General features: G+C 36.9%; 1 protein-coding gene across 12 annotated transcripts in view; it reads right to left on the reverse strand.

Moving 5' to 3' along the window:
• LOC113055476 (voltage-dependent L-type calcium channel subunit alpha-1D-like) overlaps positions 1-20521 on the reverse strand; it is an 82371-nt gene that overhangs the window by 3305 nt on the left and 58545 nt on the right. For 5 of the 12 annotated variants that reach the window (XM_026221816.1, XM_026221810.1, XM_026221817.1 and 2 more), the window contains 16 exons: positions 14589-14621; positions 13644-13772; positions 13073-13138; positions 12537-12628; positions 12194-12353; positions 11786-11913; positions 11322-11418; positions 11118-11220; positions 10114-10215; positions 5689-5822; positions 4534-4650; positions 3191-3576; positions 1685-1711; positions 842-970; positions 622-761; positions 423-529 (listed from right to left, as the gene is read on the reverse strand). In XM_026221816.1, the coding sequence (XP_026077601.1) occupies positions 423-529; positions 622-761; positions 842-970; positions 1685-1711; positions 3191-3576; positions 4534-4650; positions 5689-5822; positions 10114-10215; positions 11118-11220; positions 11322-11418; positions 11786-11913; positions 12194-12353; positions 12537-12628; positions 13073-13138; positions 13644-13772; positions 14589-14621 (1950 nt within the window). The remainder of the gene's footprint in view (positions 1-422; positions 530-621; positions 762-841; positions 971-1684; positions 1712-3190; positions 3577-4533; positions 4651-5688; positions 5823-10113; positions 10216-11117; positions 11221-11321; positions 11419-11785; positions 11914-12193; positions 12354-12536; positions 12629-13072; positions 13139-13643; positions 13773-14588; positions 14622-20521) is intronic. The other 7 variants (XM_026221822.1, XM_026221819.1, XM_026221813.1 and 4 more) reach the window with 3 other exon arrangements.

Genomic DNA, 20521 nt, shown 5'->3' on the forward strand with positions numbered 1-20521 from the left:
TCTAAATATAATACACATGTGTCGATATATATATATATATATATATATATATATATATATATATATATATATATATATATATATATAACGTACATAAAGTATATTTTTCTAATATATAGACATTTATTAGTCAATTATATTTAAAATTGGTTATTTAAACATAACAAATGCATATATTTTAAATGATATTTGTAAATATATTTAAAGTTTAATATATATATATATATATATATATATATATATATATATATATATATATATATATATATATATAAATATATATATATAGACACACACACACACAATTTTAATTAAATAGAAAAGAAAAAGTATATATTTTAATAAATATTGTTTCATTATTTTTTTTATCTGTATATTTAATGTTGTATTTAAAATATACTTTTAGATATATTATAAATTACCTGGTGTTGCATGAGATGTAATGGAAGAGCAGTACGCTGGTGAGGAAGATCATCCTGACTGCTCTGTCTGCGCAGACACTCGAAATTAAACGATGGTCTCCGATTACCTGTAAATGAGGGTTATTAATATCTGAACAAAACGAAACCATAAAACAGAGGGTCTATTTCTACATTTAAAGAAAGGAACCCTGAGACTTGCCTTGCGGTGTTGGAGGAAGCAGTCTTCTCTTTGGTGACCTATGTGAATCATGATAAAGGGGCTGCTCGTCATCCTCATAGCAGCTGTCAGGATGATGGTAACCCCGTGGTGTCTCGTACTCCTGGTCACTGTTTGGGTACCTGCATGAAGTATACAGTAATTACCCTTGAATTAATTTCTGTCAATTTGATTGACTTGAAATGGGCTACAATAGTGCTACCTGTCGCCCGACAGCATGCTGTCATCTTCGTAAAACTCATCTCCACTGTAGTACTCTCCAGTGTAATGATCTTCTTCGTACTCCTCTTCGCGGCGTATAGTGGGTCGCCTTCTGTCATTGTCCTGCGATCTGTATGAAGGTCAGGAGGTCAGTGAGAGGCTGTTAAATTGTGGTCAAAACATCAGTGAATAACCATGCACTACCATGCAGTACTACCCTGTACGGCTCCAGAGTGCAGTGATGTGGATAGACCTCATTAGAAGACAAGCAACATTTATCAAGACAGCTGTCAGAAGTGGCATAGCCTTTGAAGCTTCTGCACATAGTCTTTACTAAATAGCTCTACAGTCTTTAAAAAATCGAGTCTCAGCTTAAAGATATTCTGGTTGAAAATTCCCTTGCATTGAGTCTAGACTTCTTTAGTGACTGTAAAGCATAGACCTTACAGTAAATACTTTAAATGACATAAACAAAAATGAAGCTGTGAAAGAAATACTCTGTACTATGTTATACTGAGAAAAAAGTTGCATGCAGCAAGCCCCTCCTCTTTCCCTTCATCACCCAATCACAACACACAGAGACTCAAAGACGCATCCTGATTTGTCAATGCTTTACTAGATGTTCCTATAAACTCTGTGTGTGTGTATAAGGCCCTGTTCCAAATAGCACTCTCTGTCCTTTGCACACATGTTAAGTCAACTTAAAGCACCATATGGGAAAGGGCCGAGGTGGAAATCGCAACGCTTTTACCCACCGAACACAGTTGTGCTTATCAATCACGGTCTTTTTCTCCACAAGCATTAGTACCTGCTATATGAACATATAATACCTAATGTAACATACCTAATATACGTCTCATAGTAGCGCCTTCTGTTCCAGAGAGCAGAGAGATGGTTAAGAGAAAGCATTTCGGTTAGGAAGGAAAGAAAGAAAGGTGGAGAAAAGCAGTGGAATAGGGCAAGGGAATGGATGGACACATATATCATACAGTATATACATGATATATACAGCATTTTTATATATGTGAGGCTGTTTTGCTTTAATAAAGCCGGACTGAAAAACACCACATGGCCCACCCTCATGTGTTTTTACTCATGTGGTTTGACAAGCACCAAAAACATGAAAAGTTTGGCTTCACTTTTTGAAGTTGGTAAAAACCGACCATGGACACTCTGAATATAAATGTCTCCCAAAACCTGTGCCACCATAAGCCCAAAGTCCTTGGGTCAATCTGACAAAAGTTTTTGCAAATCACACAAATGTTGTCTAATCTTAGCTAAATTTGGCTCAGATGACCATATCAAGCCTCATTAATCTTGTCAATGTTTTTGAAATCCTTCACCCAGAAATGGCCTCTTTTAAGTGAAGAGAAGCGAGGTAAGTCTTTATCTTGGTGATCAATGTCAAGGTTGGCAATATTACTTGTTTATCTTGTTAAAACTTCCCAATAATGTTAAACAGACATGTGTCTGCACCAAATGCGTAAAGCAGCTCACTCTCATGGAAAATATGTAACTATTTTACACTTTTGGGAACTATTTTACTCTGTTGTACAATCTGCTTAAATCCCTTCAAGACCATTTTTTTTTTTAAAGACATAAATTTCCATTTAAAAAACGATATAAATTCAAATGGAGTCGGCACCTCATGATATAGTTATGTATTCTTATAAGATTGGTTTGTGAAAACACCTTGAAGAAAACATGGTATCACCAAGGTCAGATAATGAACCAACGTACATTAGGTGAGAGGAGGACAATGTGTGAGACAAGGGCTAAATGGTTTGATTCAAAGGTGGATAAATGCCAAAAAAGAAAGTAATTTAAATCTAATGATCTAGAGGTATGGTCACATTAGCAACATTTTGGCCAAATTTTGAGTTCAATCAGTTGTCTATAGTCAATAGTATAGTAATGTATGAAGCCTAGCTCTAACAGGAGCCACAGTTAAATAAATTTCCACTGCTAATTTGCAGGACCAGCGTTCAACACCTATTGCAATAAAAATGTCTGGATTTCGCCAGTGAAAATTGGTAAATGTGACCTCACCTTAAAGCTGATGATAATGTGGATCAATAATAATCTAAAACCATAAATGCAAATGAATGCAGAGTTTAAAAAGTCACTGCTAAAGAAGACAGATGCTTAAGAAGTTCCTTAGACCTTGTTTTTCATCATTCCTAAAGCAATTCTAATCAATCAAATGGAATGAAGGAATTGGTTTAAGAAGTCGGGGACATTCGTGAGATTACACCGTAATCTGCAAGCATGATCAAATCATTGAATAAATAGAAATACATATTTTAAAATAATAAGAGCAAGATTCTGGATGAACAAAAAATGAATTCACCTTTGACCATGTGGGGTCCTGGGCTTGTCATATTCTCCATAGTAAGATCCCGGGTAACCGTTAGCGGGCATATGCTCATAGTAACGATTGTGTCCTCCGTTGGGTAGACTTGACACATTGGCGTTGTTGAGGTTGATGTTGGTAGACTTGGGCGACTTGTTGTAGGAGTTGTGATGATGATGATGGTGGTGGTGGTGGCGATGATGGTTTTGCTGCGCCATAATGTTGGCACGACCCAGGCGCCCCACAGGCTGCTCCATGTGGGCATAATGTGGGGGCGGCTGTACCTGCAGGGGGCGCTGTGTGGCGTTTGTCTGGTGGCCGGAGCTTCTTCGGGTATCACCATTTACATGGTTAATGTGGTTGCCAAAAAGTCCCCCATTCCGCTGTGAAGAAATACTTGTATTTGTAAATTTATAGAAATACATAATGGACTTTAGTCAGGGTCGACACCATATTTAAGTTTGCGCAAATTAAATAAGGCCTAAAGGCCTGTTCACACCAAGAACTATAAAGATAAATATTATCCACACCAACAGACAATAACGTTCTGTTTATTATAACTGTGTACTGCAATTTTGCCGCAAGATGCTTTAAATGCAGATTCGAAAGTGGATTCTAGTTGGCTGTCAGTGGTTTTATTCCTCAATATTGTTATCATTATAGCCATAATGTGGACTTCTCCGTGAGTTAAAATTTTATCATACTTGGTGTGAACGGCCCTTAAGCGACAGACATACAGGCAGCAGTGGTAATACTGTCCTTTAGCTGGTGCAACAAATACAAAATACCCTTTTGCTTTCAAAAAACTCTGAAAATTTATCCCGCACAACCTTTGCGAAGCATTAAATATGGCATCTTTGACCATTTATCCAATGCCAAGTCACCTGATCACCATTTTTAATGATCTCATGGGAAAAAGAAGTTGAAAAGGAGGTAAAATGGCGTATGGTGTGAGTGAATTTCATGAACTGATTAAATCTGAACTGAATCTGAAATCAAGAGAAATGTAGATAACAGTGGATTACACTGGTTTAGATATGCTACGCTAAGGCTAACGTTATTACTACAAACCTGCAATACAGATGCACCTATTGCCTAATCTTCAATAAAGTATCTAATGTCAGCCTTTTAGATTGTCAGCTTGGTGAATTTATCCTAATTCAAGGTCTTAATCTAAGTGTGTACGACCTTCAGGGATGGCGAACAATTTATCGCAACTCCCTTAAGGTATCGGTATCATTAAAAACAGCTTTTTATTTGTACGAGGCAGTTAAAGTAAGACAATAAGGTACAAATCGATTTTAAAAGGAGAAAGGGGTCATAAAAGGTGAGTAATTTACCCTATAAATTTCTTCGTCCTCCTCTGGCATAAAGTCTACTAGCTCATCATCCTGCAGGTCACATGATATCGCACGGCGGATTTCTGGCCCAATGTCATGCAGCGTACGAAGGCCAGCCTGTAACCGTGATGACAAGATAGCTAAGGAACTGCTCTTCAATGGAAAACCCTTGAACAGCAGCGACATATTGAATGGACCCTCACACACACATGCCACCAGAGGGCAGTATACGAGACACATTGACACAAACAGGCTTGACGAAGACAGTTCCAGACAGGACAAATTCATGAAAGATGACAACAATCACAGTAGACAAAGAGGAAAAACATACGAAAGCACTTCCTTAATTATAGACTCCTACTAATACTCTTTAAATGAGATTCTGGCCTTTACTGTGACTTTCTAAAAAAAAAAATTAATTAGCCACATATGCTATTTAGAAATTTTAAACGTCTAAAACATTTCAAAATTGTGAAACATTTCTTTGGTTGGCTACACTCAAAACACACTAAAAACCTCTAAACAAAGATTATGTTCGCAGAGAAATCAAACACAGTGGTGTTTGATTTATGAGGATGGAGACCAACAAAACATCTTAAAACAATAATAAATGAATTAGAACTGTGAAGTGATGGCAAACAAATACAAACACTTGTACCACATGTATAACAGACAGAAATACATTTACAGATCACCATTATCACATTGTAGGGATCCATATTCAATCTAAAAAACACATTAGTGCATCCAGAAACAGAGAGATACAGTTGAGCTAAAGAAAGTCTCATGCAAAGGAAATACAGATTATTTAGTATTTTTATTTATTATTATTCAGGGTGTTTGCACTGGCAGTGATTTATGTTTGACTAATACATAACATGAAAAAGCACACTTGATCAAAATTTTAAATGACCAAATTACAGCAATTACAGTATGTATGCACATGCCATTTAGGAGCATGTGTAATGTATAATAATAAAAAAGACAAAAAAAAAACAAAATATTTTATTTATTTATGTGTCATGACTTTAGAGAACTGTAAACATAAGCTCGCAAATCCAAATTCAACAACATTATGACATTAAAATAACATACAACTTATTAATACACTCTAAAGAATCAACCAATTTCAATCTTCAAGTACGTTTTGCTTACCTGCAGGGCGACGGCGGTGTTGTTCTGTGCTGGGTGAACGCCCACCAGGCCTTCCTCTTTGCGTTTCTTGAATTTCCTAAAGTAGTCCTGTATCAGGAAAGTGGCATAGAACTTCCCCACCGTTACCTCATCATCTGAGTGAACAGACCACACACACGGCTTCGCTGTCAGCAAAAGAAGCTTCAATGCACGCATACACACCTCTGCGGTGACGCACGGTAAGAGACAGAAACTGACGCTAAGAGATGCTTTGTGTTATTCTAACTGCCTACTCATTGAGAGAAAAACAGCTTTGTGAATTAGATGTTACTAAACCCTATAGAATTATCTGGATTTCTACACAAATGGCTCCTAAAATATGACCTATGTCTACATTATAAACACAGATGGTCTTAAAGGATACTCCACCCCAAAATGAAAACTTTGTCATTAATCACTTAACATAGACTAACCATGTTCCGTACACAACAATGTTTCGTATAGGTGACGTTTTAGCGCCGACTGCAGAATAATTCATTACAGGTCGTACATAAACTATATATCTGTGTCATCCTTATGTTTCTCTCTTTCACCGCCGATCTAAACAGAGACCAATCCGTTGTTTCAGTAAGATTTGAGTTAGTTTGCTAGGTGCGCTCACCACGCTTGAAAATGGACGAAATACTTCAAAACTTCAGCTTAGGAGGAAAGACAGCTAGCAAAAAGTGTACAGAACATGGTTAGTCTACGTTACCCCCATGTCCTTCCAAACCCATAAAAGCTCAGTTCGTCTTTGGAACATAATTTAAGATATTTTGGATGAAAACCTGGAGGCTTGAGACAGTCCCATAGACTGCCAAGTAAATAACAGTAGCAAGGTCCATTAAAAGTATGAAAAGTCATCATCAGAATACTCCGGAACACATTTTGTAAGCGAAGAAAACAAAAATAATGACTTTATTCAATAATTCCTTTGTCAACGCTCTCCTCTGTATATGCACCACACGGATGTACTGTTTCTACGTGTATTTAGCTTTGATTTGAAATAAAACAGCGCATCCTTGTGGGGCGGAGGACACAGAAGAGCGTACGCAGCACGGTCATATGGAGTGACATAGAGGAGACCGTTGACAAAGGAATTATTGAATAAAGTCGTTATTTTTGTTTTCTTCGCTAACAAAAAGTGTTTGCGTTGCTTCATATAATACATATTGCACATCTGAAGGCAGATGGAGTACTCTGACAACGACTTTTCATACCTTTTATGGACCTTGATCAGTGTTGGGCAAGTTACTTTTAAAAAGTAATTAGTTACAGTTACTAGTTACTTCTTCCAAAAAGTAACTAAATTAGTAACTCAGTTACAAATTTTTAAAGTAACTAGTTACTTAAGAAAGTAACTATTGCGTTACTTTCAAGTAAAATTAAATTTTAAATGCTCAAACGTGACCCCACCTCTACCCCTCTTTAAAGGAACTTAAAATACATGTGCATGTTCAATTATTTATGATAAATCTGAATATTATAATGAAATGGACACTTAATACAATACATTATTAACAGAAACATGAAACATTGTACACACATCTAAAAAAAAAAGTTGCTGTGGGACAAAGTGAGACTAGCCTCCAATCAAATGGCATGTATGTAGATATTATGTTTATATAGTGGATCAATGCAAATAACACGATAGATTTTTGGGAACTTTTGATATTTCCTTTTATTGTTTCTTTAATTTCTTGAAGGAAAAAGTAATGTATATACTTCCATTTAGAGAAGGCTACTTTTGGATTATTTGGGCTCGTCGCCATACCTGTCTCTCGTTGACTGACTGGCTTGTGTTGTTCGTTGTGTGTCCTGTCCTGTCCGATGATGGGTCGTTCGCGAATGAGCGTTAGTGATGATGGATCGACTCGTTCGCGAATGAGCTTTTGATGAGTCGTTCGCGATTCGCGAATAAGCCAGAGCCGGCTTTTTTAGTTGAACTTCGGGAGCTGGCTCGCATATCTGAAGAGCCAACTCTATTTTTTCAAATTTAGCCTATAGAAATTAAATAATTATGTAATAAAAATTGAAATATTATAGTCAAAGTCATTTAAAGAGCCGTTTGTGAGCCAAAGAGCCGGCTCTTTTCAGTGAGCTGAGTCAAAAGAGCCGAATTCCCAACACTACTATGCGTGCTTTCGAAAACCCGCCCAACTCTACCTCTGATTGGCTTACAATGAAATTTTACTCTACCTCAGCCAATCGTCAGCATTTATGCGCTTGTCTCGTGCTCTGCCCACTAACCAAGGAAGAACAGTAAAAAAAAGTATTTGCCTCTCGCTCAGAGATCTAGTTGGTCTGATGAAAAAAAAAAACAGCTTCATCATCAGTTATAGTAACGCGCCGCATTTTTTGGCAGTAACGGTAACGGCGTTATTAAGATGAGAAGAGTAATCAATTAGATTACTCGTTACTGGAAAAAGTAATGCCGTTAGTAACGCCGTTATTTATAACGCCGTTATTCCCATCACTGACCTTGATACTGTTATTTACTTGGCAGTCTATGGGACAGTCTCAATCCTCCAGGTTTTCATCCAAAATATCTTAAATTGTGTTCTGAAGACAAACTGTGCTTTTAAGGGTTTGGAACAACATGGGGGTAAGTGATTAATGACAAAGTTTTCATTTTGGGGTGGAGTAACCCTTTAACTAGCAAACACCACATACATGAGCAAAATATGCTGCACATCACATAACACCAGCGTGTTTTGCTGTTTTAGTCACTTTGAACACATACACTACACTAGGCTGTATTTATCTGATAAAAATACAATAAAAACAGTAATATTGTGAAATAATAATAATAATAAAAAAAAAACTGTAGTGTTTTATTCCTGTGATGCTTTTTTCCCAGTCTATGTTAAATAAAAGTTTTTTTTTTTTTTAATAAAAGTCTTACTGACCAGCAAATTTTGAATGAAATGTGTATATTTAAATAATTATAAATTAATAAATTATATACATGTATAATACGCAAAACTTTAATTTCAAATGTTTTTTTTTGTTTTTTTTTTAAATAACACAACCAAGCCATTCATGCTAGAAATATAGGTAATTTCAACTAATAACTGTTAGGTTTACAATCTTTTATTTAAATGAAGTATTGTAAAATAATCTAATCAAAATAATCTAATTCTAAGACAAATAAATATGAAAATATTAATCTAATTTAAGCTGCTAGTTGTGTTTGGGAACACAGTAGCTGGATTCTAGCTGGTTTAAGCTAGTAATTTGCTGGATATTAGCTGGTAGACCACCTTGGGACAGCAACAAACCAGCTAGCCAAACAGCTAATGACCAACTTGGACCAACTAGAAACCTGCTACCTTGTTCAAAAATATAGATACCAGCTTAAATTGAAGAATATTTCATATTCACGGTTTAGCACCCATCTAATTTGAATGACCAGACATCTGAAAACATATTAGTATAAGTATATTAGCATTAGCACAGCAACTATGAAAGCGATTACTGAAAGTGAAAAAAAAATCTAATCCTAAATGCGTCAATTCTACTGGGGACATGCAAGCAAGCAGCACTGAGCAATATGTATTAGCACATTAGCGTTGCATTTCTGTGGGTACATCTGTGCATGTCTAATATACTGCTTTTACGTATGCATTTATACATCTATGTGTATATAAAGTGTTCATCTGCATGTTGTCATCATGTGTGTGTAAGTGTGTGCGTGAGAATCATTCTGAAGCAGGGGTCTGTCACTTTTTTTAAACAAGCACATTGGGGACAGATCAGGAAAGAAGAGGCAACATTAGTTCCATGCCACCACCCTAAAACAGAATTGCTTCAGAATATTCCGAAGATTTGAACTTTTACATGAACAGAAAGACAGTTAATGTGGAACGGAAGCTGCGGAAAAGCTCAAGCAGATACAGGACAGAGCAACAGTGTAGAAAAGAGAAAAACAGAGAGACAATTTTAGAAGGACACATCATGCCTGTGTTGCCATGCAAGCCCAAAGCTCAACACACACACACACACACACGCACCTTCTCCAAATCCTCCCATATACTCTCACACACACACACACACACACACACACACATATCATTGAGGTTCCACTGTGGACGCAGTGTGGTACCGAGCAGGAGAGGAGAGCATTCGTGACACATACGGAACAGAACAAACATTGCAAACATTGAGACCTGACCAGGAGAAACTAAGAGTAAAACAGCAGGAAAAAGCTAGTGCAACAGCTCATGTGTGTGAAAGAGTGTGTGCATGACACAAATGTACAATATGTCTGCATATGCTACTAAACGGTGTTCAAAAATAATATTTTTGTTCCTTATCTAAATGGCTGATTTAGGTGCGAGGTGTCTATGCGCTGTTGTGAATGCGTATTCCCATTAGCGGCGACAATCTCTGAGATTTATAACTGACCACCAGCAGGGGGCACCACTTGATCCAGAAGTTTCATGCTTGTTCTTTTCCAGATCTTCTTAATCACAGCTCTGAGCTCTTCATTCGCCTGCTCTAGGTTACCTGGGTTAAAACACATACATGTTATCAACACAAATGCAAATGTAGTTTCTACTCACTACCGTCAACTAGGGCTGAACATTATAGGTTCGAAAATATGATTTTCTATCTTTTGATGGCTATAGCTACAAATTTGCTCTTTGCAAATTACAATATTACAATGTTTATTGTAATCTCCTTAACAGTCTTAGTTTTTACTAAAAAAAAGAATGCAAAAGAGAATACCATTTAATGATATTATACTTCCATATACCCATATACACTACTGTTCAAAAGGGGTCAATGAGAATTTCTTTAAATAAATAATTAAAAGCAAAGATGCATGATCAAAAGACATTTACATGACAACTTCTGAAATATTTCTGTTTCCAATAAGTGCTGTTCTTTTGAACTTTTGATTCACCAAATAATATTGAAAACTGTTTCCACAAAAATATTAAGCAGCACAACTGCACTGTTTTCAACAACAATAACAATAAGAAACACCAAATCAGCATATTAAATGATTTCTGAAGGATCGTGTGACACTGAAGACTGGAGTAATGATGCAGATAGATTACTATTAATTAATAGTATTAATAAATTACATTTTAAAATAGGCAAATAGAAAATAGTTAAATATTTCACAGTATTACTGTTTTATTGTATTTTTGATTGAATAAATCCAGCCTTGGTGAGAATAAAAAAAATTATTTACTTAAAACCCTATACTTTTGAATGGTAGTGTAACAACACAGAATACCTACACGATATTTATATTTCACTAAGACATCTTAAAACACTCAAAATGTCAAATGAGATTTGTTAATGAATTGATGCAAATGACCTGTTTCGAACAGATTGATTTAAAAAAGATGGTTAAAGCAAACCAATACTAGCAGTTTGTATGCAAAGAATACAAATACCTTCTGTTTTGATCTTCAGCGCAGTTCTAACAAGAGCAAAAAGTGTTGCATTAAACATGACAGTGCCGTCACTGTTCAGAGGCATGTTCATAGCCACCAGCCTCTGGAAAAGAGAAACACAGACAAACAGAAAGAGATAGAGAGGACGGGTTGAGTGTGTGGGCTAATATTCAAACACATCGTTCGTAAATCTGTGTGTCTTACCTTGCAGGCGACTCTATGAGGACAGAGTTTCCCAAAGCCAAGTGGCGGCTGAATACGGCGCAGCAACGTCACTACATCAAGATGTTTTATTCTGCCTCTGCAATAAAGTACGAGAGAAACACTGACTGAAAACATTGTCAAGCCAACTTCTGCTCTGCTCATCTTAGTCCTTCCTACAGTTACATTCAGAAACATTAAAAGACACTAAATATTTCTATCTAATATTCGGACACTAAATAATGATATAAATAATGATTTGACTGCACTGACACTATCAGACTATTGTTGTTTTTTTAGATCACACTTCTTCTTACAGCAGAATTTGAATAAGTCTCATTTTTTTAAAAGTGTGCATCATTTATTCTGTTATTTACCTGTTTATGACACTGAAGCTGCTTTGAAACATTGTTTTCTATGAAAAGTGCTACAGTACATAAATAGATGACTCATTTGCGCATCCTTACTTGGCCTCTGGATCATACTCTGACCAAATCCTCTTGAACTCATCGAGATGATGTGGCCCCAGAATCGACCAATCACGGGTCAGATAGTCAAAGTTGTCCATGATGACAGCCACAAACAGGTTAATGATCTTAAAGATAAAGATATTATTGAATTTGAGTCACATGTACAACATTTGAGAACAACCGTAAAAAAACAAACAAAATTAATTATTTTGGTGGTTCAAAATTACAAATCTGTTCAAAATAAAGAGATCAAATAAAATGCTAATTTATTTTGTTGGAGGTTGAAAGGTGGATAGGTAACATAAATAATGTAATTCTAGTAAATATTATTAGAATAAATCAATAGGAGGTCTCTATTATCTAATTAGTGTTTGTGTGTGTGTGTGTGTGTGTGTGTGTGTGTACCAGAAAGGCGCAGAGCATGTAGAAGGTGATGAAGTAGACAATAGCAAAGCTGCTCCCGCAGGTCATCTCTTCTCCTGGATTATAGTCCGACTCGGGGTCACACAGCTTCCCTGGCATACACGCCAACATGATCTCCTGCCAGGCTTCACCAGTTGCACACCTTTACCCAAACAATAAAAAAATCTGAATTCTAATGCGATAAAGCAGACAATATTTTACATTAAGACAAAGTGGTAACATAAAAATGGCAGAAAGAATAAAAGACAAATGCAAAAACGTCTTTGTAAAGGTTTAAAACCTTGGCACTTTTGGCTTTAACATCTTTGCTGTGTTGTTCACTGACCTGAAGAGCAGAAGCACAGCCTGAGGGAAGGTTTGAAAGTTGTTGTTCCTGTTGATTTGTGTGTGGTCCACCATGGCAACTTTCCCAAACATCTGAAAGATGGTAAACTAAGTTAGGCTGTGCAGCATTGACAGGCAAAGTGTGTGATTTTTGCACCACGTGTCACCAAGTAAACAGAATGTGGGTGACTTGCATTTTAGTCAAGATATCAATTACACTCACTTGAATGCTATTTAGCAAAATTCTAAATTCTTCAATCATAGATAAGACTACCATAAAAACTTAAAAAGCATTCTAAATGACAGTAAAATCAATACAATAAATAATTGTTTTCGGATTGCATTTTACACATTTTTTTGGTTTACTGTGGTTGCCACTGATATTTAAAAAATGATAATAAAAGCTTTAAATTTTGCTGTATTTTGCAAAAATATAACAAAATAGTTTTACATAGCAGTCTTAAAAATCTGTTCTGAAGATGCATTTCTCACAATTCATGTCATGCAAAAAAAAATACAACTTAGTATGAAACTAACCTGCATGCCAATGACAGCATAGATGAAGAAGAGCATGGCTATCAACAAAGCGACATACGGCAGGGCCTGAAAAAAGACCATAAAATATATATTACTGCAGTTTTTACAGTATTTGTTTATAGCACTAAGCTTTAAATTTCATAAAATAAAATAAAATAAAATGTGCTATGGTCAAATGAACCAAAAAAGACACTCTATAGATAAAATACAACAATAGAAAGGATAAAAAAAATAAAACTTTCTAATAAAATGCATAACTGTTCATTCACATGGGTGAATGTTCCATGAATGCGATTGGCTAGTGCCTGTGGTAGAATATTTCCATAGGCCATCTAATTGGCTAATGTTTCGGCTGGTGCTTGAAAAGTTGATAGTTTTTCAACTTGTGCCACAAGCAACGCCAGTGATGTGAGGCAGCGGACCCACAATTCAGTTCAGCAACACATGACGTTACACATTTAAAGTAAACGAGAAGTGTTAATGCAGTCACCCTGTGTGACTGCACCATAACTGCTAGAAAGCTTTAATATTATCTGTCAGTTCAGCACATTAAGTCAGAGTAACAGCTGACCTGGAAGGACTTGATGAAGGTCCAGAGGAGGGTTCGAATGCCCTCCCCCCTGCTCAGTAGCTTGACCAATCGCATCACTCGGAAAAGACGGAAGAAGGTGATTGAAATGCGAGCGCTGTCTTCAGTGTTCTGTGGGAGTGGAGTCAGCATTAGTGAACCAATCAGGAGAAAGATAAAACACAGGGCATCTGGCTGTATCAAGGCAGTCTGACCAGCAGAGAGACGCACAATATCATTCCAAAGCACATGGTGAGCTGGTTCTTTTCCAGCCAAAATTCAGATTTTACAAACTATATATATAATATATAGGCTGGTTTGACTGACCCAGAAACACAACCAGACACCCTGTGTTTCTTACATATCATACAGAGAAAAGGAAGGGGGCAGAGGGGTTCATGCTGGGTAAAAATAAAAACTAAACAAAATTCAAACAAACCTTGCCATACTTGACTGCACGCATCAGCACAAGCATGGCACTCTTGACCCAGAGTTACTTCATGCCAACTTACAGTGGGCCCCCAAACCTCACGGGTGAAAGGTCAGTTTGAGGTCACGACCTTACCTGACCCGAGCCGACCTAATCTGACCTGACTTCAGGGGCCCCTTAACCATGCAGCAGTGTCAGCGCTACAAACGTGAGGGGCCGACGACCCCACACACACACGCACACATACACACTCACACAGTTTGTCACGTTTGGGTGACACTCCCCTAATGGACAAAATAGTCAAATGATATGAAACCAAAGCAAAATCTTGACAAACAGAGCAAACGAAGAAAAAGCAAACATAAATATAAAGCCAAAACTCAACAAATCGAAGTCAGGGTGGGTTAAGATGAAAGGAAACGATGTTTAATCAAGATTTCAGAACTCAAACGGAAACCTGAAAAGGAATGCAGACTGTAAAACTGGGCTGAAAGCCCAAGAGGGGCAGAATTTCTTACCCCCGTCTCATCCACCTGAGGTGCCTCTGTGGGCTTTAAAATCAAAGACCTGAATTAATCACTCACACATATGGTTTGCACAGCCACTTACGCTTTAAAACGCATTCACGACATTCACAGGCACTCAAAAATGTCACAAACTCGACAAGAACATTTCTAACCAGAACAGCAAACCTTCTCAAACAACCTCAAGATTAGACAATCTTCCGTTCAAAACTGCTTATAAGGACTGAAAAATGACCAGTGACCAGAGACAAACAGGACTAGATTCACATAAGGGGCTTATATAACATGTGACCTTATTTCTATCTCGTGGATTACATAAGAAGCTGCAGACAGCATCCGACGTACAGCACTACACACACATACACACACACACACACACACACACATACACATACAAACAGGACAGTGAGGGACTTGTGCACACTTATGCAACGATTACAACTTTGTAAACAAGAGCGTATCCAAAAAAACACTATGTAACAGCAAAAGAAACAAGTATAACAAACCCACAATGCCACATTATAAAATTTACATTCCTCTACATTCAGGGTCTACAGTACATTGACAAACGGTGTCAACCCTGTGATGCAGATGACATCTGCATTATAAATAGATGAACGCTATAATGCTGTACGATTAAATAGAATTATTTACAATACAGAATATTTAGTGAATTAATCATAACAGTTAACTAGCAACCAATAGCGCACAGTGAAAACATATCTGGTTTTGTAATAATTCTAATAATTTATGCACAGAATATGCTTCTGAAGTGTCCTGTCATAATCATTTTTTTAGATAAATGTCCACCAATGTCCACTACTGATGTTTTGTATTTTCGCTCAATTGAACAGCTTTAAATTTAGTATTGTTGTTGCAAAGATGAACATGTTTTCACATGCACACAAAATAAACCGGCAACACATCTGGTTCTGAGAACAGATCACTTCTGGACCCTGAAAGATCAAAAAAACACATTCATCAACACTAAAACACTCACACAGTGGGCAGAAAATTCAGCATGTAATCAGAAAAAAAGATGCATCCTTTATCTGTGCAGAAAGACTCCAGACAGACATGGCTTCAGTCGCACAGCCTTCCATCCCTCATCTTTAAACTATTTGCATTTGCATGAGAAGCAGAAATGATAAGATGCAGTTTCTGGCTGTAGCATTTATGGTGCATGCGTTAGTTAGGTGGTCAGGCACATGTGCACACGCTTACACACAGACAATGTCTTTCTCGAACGCGCTCTCGCCATAACAGCAACACAAGACTTGAAGGAGCTCAGTATACCAGCAGCACCCCAGCATCTCCATGCATGTGCCCTGCAAAAGAGACACCACCCGAGGGCGCTCTCACAGTCCAATGCAAGAGAGAAAGAGAGAAAGAAAGAACTCGGAGAAGGAAGGCAAAAACTAAGTCATGATGGCAGACAGATAAAAGAAGGGAGGGAAAAGGAAGGAGGGATTGAGAGAAGGAATGCAAATGGGAAAGAAGGAATGTAGAAAGAAAAGAAAAATTAAAGGAGGAAGCGATGAAGGAGAGCATGAATCAAAATAAAAGCATCAGAGAAGGGAAGTAGGAAATGAAATAAAGGAAAGAAAAAGGAGGGAATGCAAGGAAAGGTGAGAGAAAGAAAGTAGGACGGAACAAATCAAGGAAGGAAAGCAGAGATAAAAGAAAAAGAAGTATAAAACATAAGGTATGAAAAAGAATGGAAGGGTGGCACAAAAGAGGAATGAAGAGGAAGGAATGAAGGAAGGAGATAAAGAAAAATAAAATGAAGAATAAAGGAAAAACTAAGGAAGGATGCAAGGAAGGAAGGAAAGCAGAAAGGAATGAGTGAGCAAAGGAAAAAAGGAAGAAAAGAATGAAGAAAGCAGAAATGAAAGAAAAAGTTGAAAGGAAGAGAGGAAAGCAGTGAGCAGTAATGGAGGTCATGCAGCCTGTCTGACGTCTACACACCTGCTCTACTCAAGCTCTCTCCTCTGAGGAAGACAGAACAGAGAGACAGACAGTCACTCAGCAGACACACACACGACACAAACATGTGGAAAGATCAACTGCATCTTGTAACACTGAACAGCTGTTGTTAATGTGATGTCATAATGAGCCTGTGCTGCCCTTCTTTACATCTGATCGGAGAACAGAACTCAACAGCAGCTTCTGTGAGCATGAACACAGCACAACAAACAGTGGGATTACATTTAAACACACAGACCAAGTGCTCTTCTCCAGCACTGGAAAATGATGATATACCGTATTTTCCGGACTATAAGTCACACTTTTTTTCATAGTTTGGCTGGTCCTGCGACTTATAGTCAGGTGCGACTTATTTATCAAAATTGATTTGACATGAACCAAAAGAAATGAACTAAGAGAAATGAACCAAGAGAAAACATTACCATCTACAGCCGCCAGAGGGCGCTCTATGCTGCTCAATACTCATGTAGCCTACACTGAAGACATAGAGCGCCCTCTCGCGGCTGTAGATGGTAATGTTTTCTCTCGGTTCTTGGTTCTAAATAAATGAGACTTATATATGTTTTTTTCCTCATCATGACGAATTTTGGACTGATGCGATAGTCAGGTGCGACTTATAGTCCGAAAAATACGGTATATGCTTAAGCTAAATCAGATTTTGGATTCCACTTCAAGAAAAAGGTCAAATTTATCTATAGTTACTAATCAGAAAAATGCATTTTACATCTATCTATCTATCTATCTATCTATCTATCTATCTATCTATCTATCTATCTATCTATCTATGTGTGTAAAATGCAACACTGCATAAGATGATTTAATAACTTTTTTTCTTGCAATACTTTCACAAAAAATGTCTCATTTCTGAGTGATTAAATTTTCATTTTTTGAGGTTGGACTTCACTGATGATGATGATGATGATTTTAAAATATTTTTTATTACACCTGTTAAATTACTTAATAATAATAATATATAACTTGTTTTTTAATGCTCACACACAATTCAGTTTGGAGTCAGAGCCTGTGAGAATACATTCAGGGCTGAATCAGGTTCAGGTGTGATTCAGACTTCAATTTGATTCACTAATTCAAAGCTTGGAACTCTTATTTAAGAAAAACTGATTCCCTTAATCCACTGACAACTTGGGTGGTCACTGTTGAGCTCTATTCACGTGATTCTAGCTGTGTTCTTCTTCCTTTTATGTGAACATCTTCGTATGCTAGAATGCTACTGCTTTGTCTGCCAGTGATTGGACGCTCAGCTTTGATATTTTGATTACTCATTATTTAAATCAGCTCTGAGCTCCAGGGCCATTCTGTCTGGAGGTGAACAGGAGGTGCTGAAAGAGAGGAAGTTTAAACTTCAAACGCTTGAGCACTAACCGGAGGAGAATGGAGTGGGTGGCCGAGCGCCATCTGCAGAAAACGAAGCTAATGTTAGCAGCTACATATCCCAGCATGCAACAGGGGATGGGCAAACCAGTCACTCCAACCACTGCAAGATTGGGTGAAAGTCACACATACCCCTGAGTGGGGAGTGATGAGTATAGATATGAGCATCATAGATCCGTCAGCAAAACACATCTGTGTAGAAACGTGCTGTCTTTGATCTATTGCTTCATATCTTTAATTGCAGAACTGAACAAGCATGAAAGCCACTAAAACAATTAGTGATAAAATGAGTTTCACAAGGCTTTTATATGATGGAATGATTATTCAAAAAAAAGAGGAACAAATTCTAGGGATAGTTCACCCAAAAATGAAGATTATGTCATTTTCAACCACCCTCATGTTGCTTCGAGCCTGATTGTTTTGAAGAATTTCCTAGCTATTCTGTGCAATATCATGAAATGACATCCAGAAGGACTAAAATGCACCATAAATGTGTCCTAAAAGTGGTCAACATGACTTCTTAACCATACATTAACTGTGTATAATGAACAGTGAATTTGAAGCTGTTATTCACTGAAAATCTTGAATTGTTGGATTCATGTGAATTGAGTTTTTTCAATGAATCCAGTTTCAAAAACCGGATTCATTCACAATTCACAAAACTCACTGATCTCATTCATAGATCTAGTTAAGAGGTGAATAATCAACTCCATTTAAATATGTTCCTCATCCAAAGCAGATGACATCTCATGATATTTTTATTTTATGATATTTTTATGGAGCTTTTCCATTTATTTTCTGATCATTGTAATTGTATGGAAAAAGAAGGATCAATACATTATTAAAAATTTCAGAAGAAAGAAGGAAATACAAGTTTACGACAACATAATCATGAGTAAATGATGACAATTTTCATTTTTGGGTGACTATCTCTTTAAAGTTCTTGTAAAACAGAATTTAGTCTGATAAACTTGACAGAAGACCTTGTGAAACGTCTCGATGGTTTCATCACCACTGAAAAGCACAAAGACAGCAGCAAACGAAAAAACAGAGGGAAACACAGACAAAAAAGAAACAAAGACACATACAGAGACAACACACAGTCACTGTCTAATTCTCTCACACACACACAAACATCCACAAACTCCCACTAACACATATCACATGTCCACATTCAAACAGTACAAGGACACCAGAGACTCCACAAACACAAATACAACACATCTAATGAAAATGGCCACAACACAACACCTATAGGGACATATACAATACACACATATATACATTTATATATGGACGCTGGGACATGAGAGACACCAGAAAAATAGCACTGTAGCTCAGACAGCAGAGTGACAGCCATGTAAAAACTAATATACTGTACATGTGTGTGCATTCCCTATCTTATATGTCTGAAACTGGACAGTATTTGTGAGATACAGGATTTTAAGTAGCACCACCCAAGAGACATCACACACTGAAACTCAACCATTGCTCTTAAAAGAACGCCATCACTTCCCAGCACCACCCTCTTCATGTCCAACATTAAAACATTTCCAAACACTAAAACTATTTTTAGGTTACACAACTCCTTGCTCAGATTTTAAAATAAAAGAATAAAATAAAATAAAATAAAGAATTTATATAAATATATTATTTACATACATAATTGATATTATATAATACACTAATCATTATTAGCATTATTATTATTATGAATGATTACATTATTATTACATTATTATTATAAAATGAAAACATTACAACAAATTATTAGACTTAAATTAAAATAGCCAATGGTGCCTTGGCAACTAATCGAAAGAAAAAAAAATAATAAAGTTGAAGTATTAAAATGATGTTGTTGGTGAATATGTTAGTGTGATGCCAAAAAGTGGTGGTCCGTTCCTTTAACAAGTCATCAACCTTCCTGCCCAAAAACTAATCATTCATGCTGATTTGGCTTGTAATCAGTAAAGCCACGGCGGTGAGAGCTTTACTTCATTACACAACATCAGCAAGGCACAAATATGTTCTTTTTTTCTCAACTGATCTTGATGACAACCCTTAAACCAGCACAAAACTGTCAAACGTTTGATGAGGACAATTTTGTCCCCTCAGCACTTCACGAATAGTCATGATGAAGCAGAACACAAGCAAACAGGAGAATACATCTTTCCATACTTGCCTCTAAAAGTTTCTATGGAGACAGAACGGAAGAACAAGCGTTAGACAAACCAGCTGATGGACTTCAGCAGTTCTCACTGCATTTACACACATTTGAACAAGAGACCACCGATTGATGGTTACCACAAATAAACAACAAGAAGTAGGAGATTTTTTGTCATTTTCTCAATAGCAGAGTCCTCTGGGTTCACAAGATGTCATCTTATTTCAGATAAGCAGAGGAAACAGAAAGTGTGACTGTTAATGTTATTAAGGTAGTTGTAAGACCTCAGTTCACATCACAAATGACTCAAGACAACATCTAGAGAAACCTTGCAAAAAAACATCAGTGCTATTACAGGGAATTAAACTGACTGGGAAAATATTGT

This window comes from Carassius auratus, chromosome 36 (assembly GCF_003368295.1).
Source record: "Carassius auratus strain Wakin chromosome 36, ASM336829v1, whole genome shotgun sequence".
Taxonomy (NCBI): domain Eukaryota; kingdom Metazoa; phylum Chordata; class Actinopteri; order Cypriniformes; family Cyprinidae; genus Carassius; species Carassius auratus.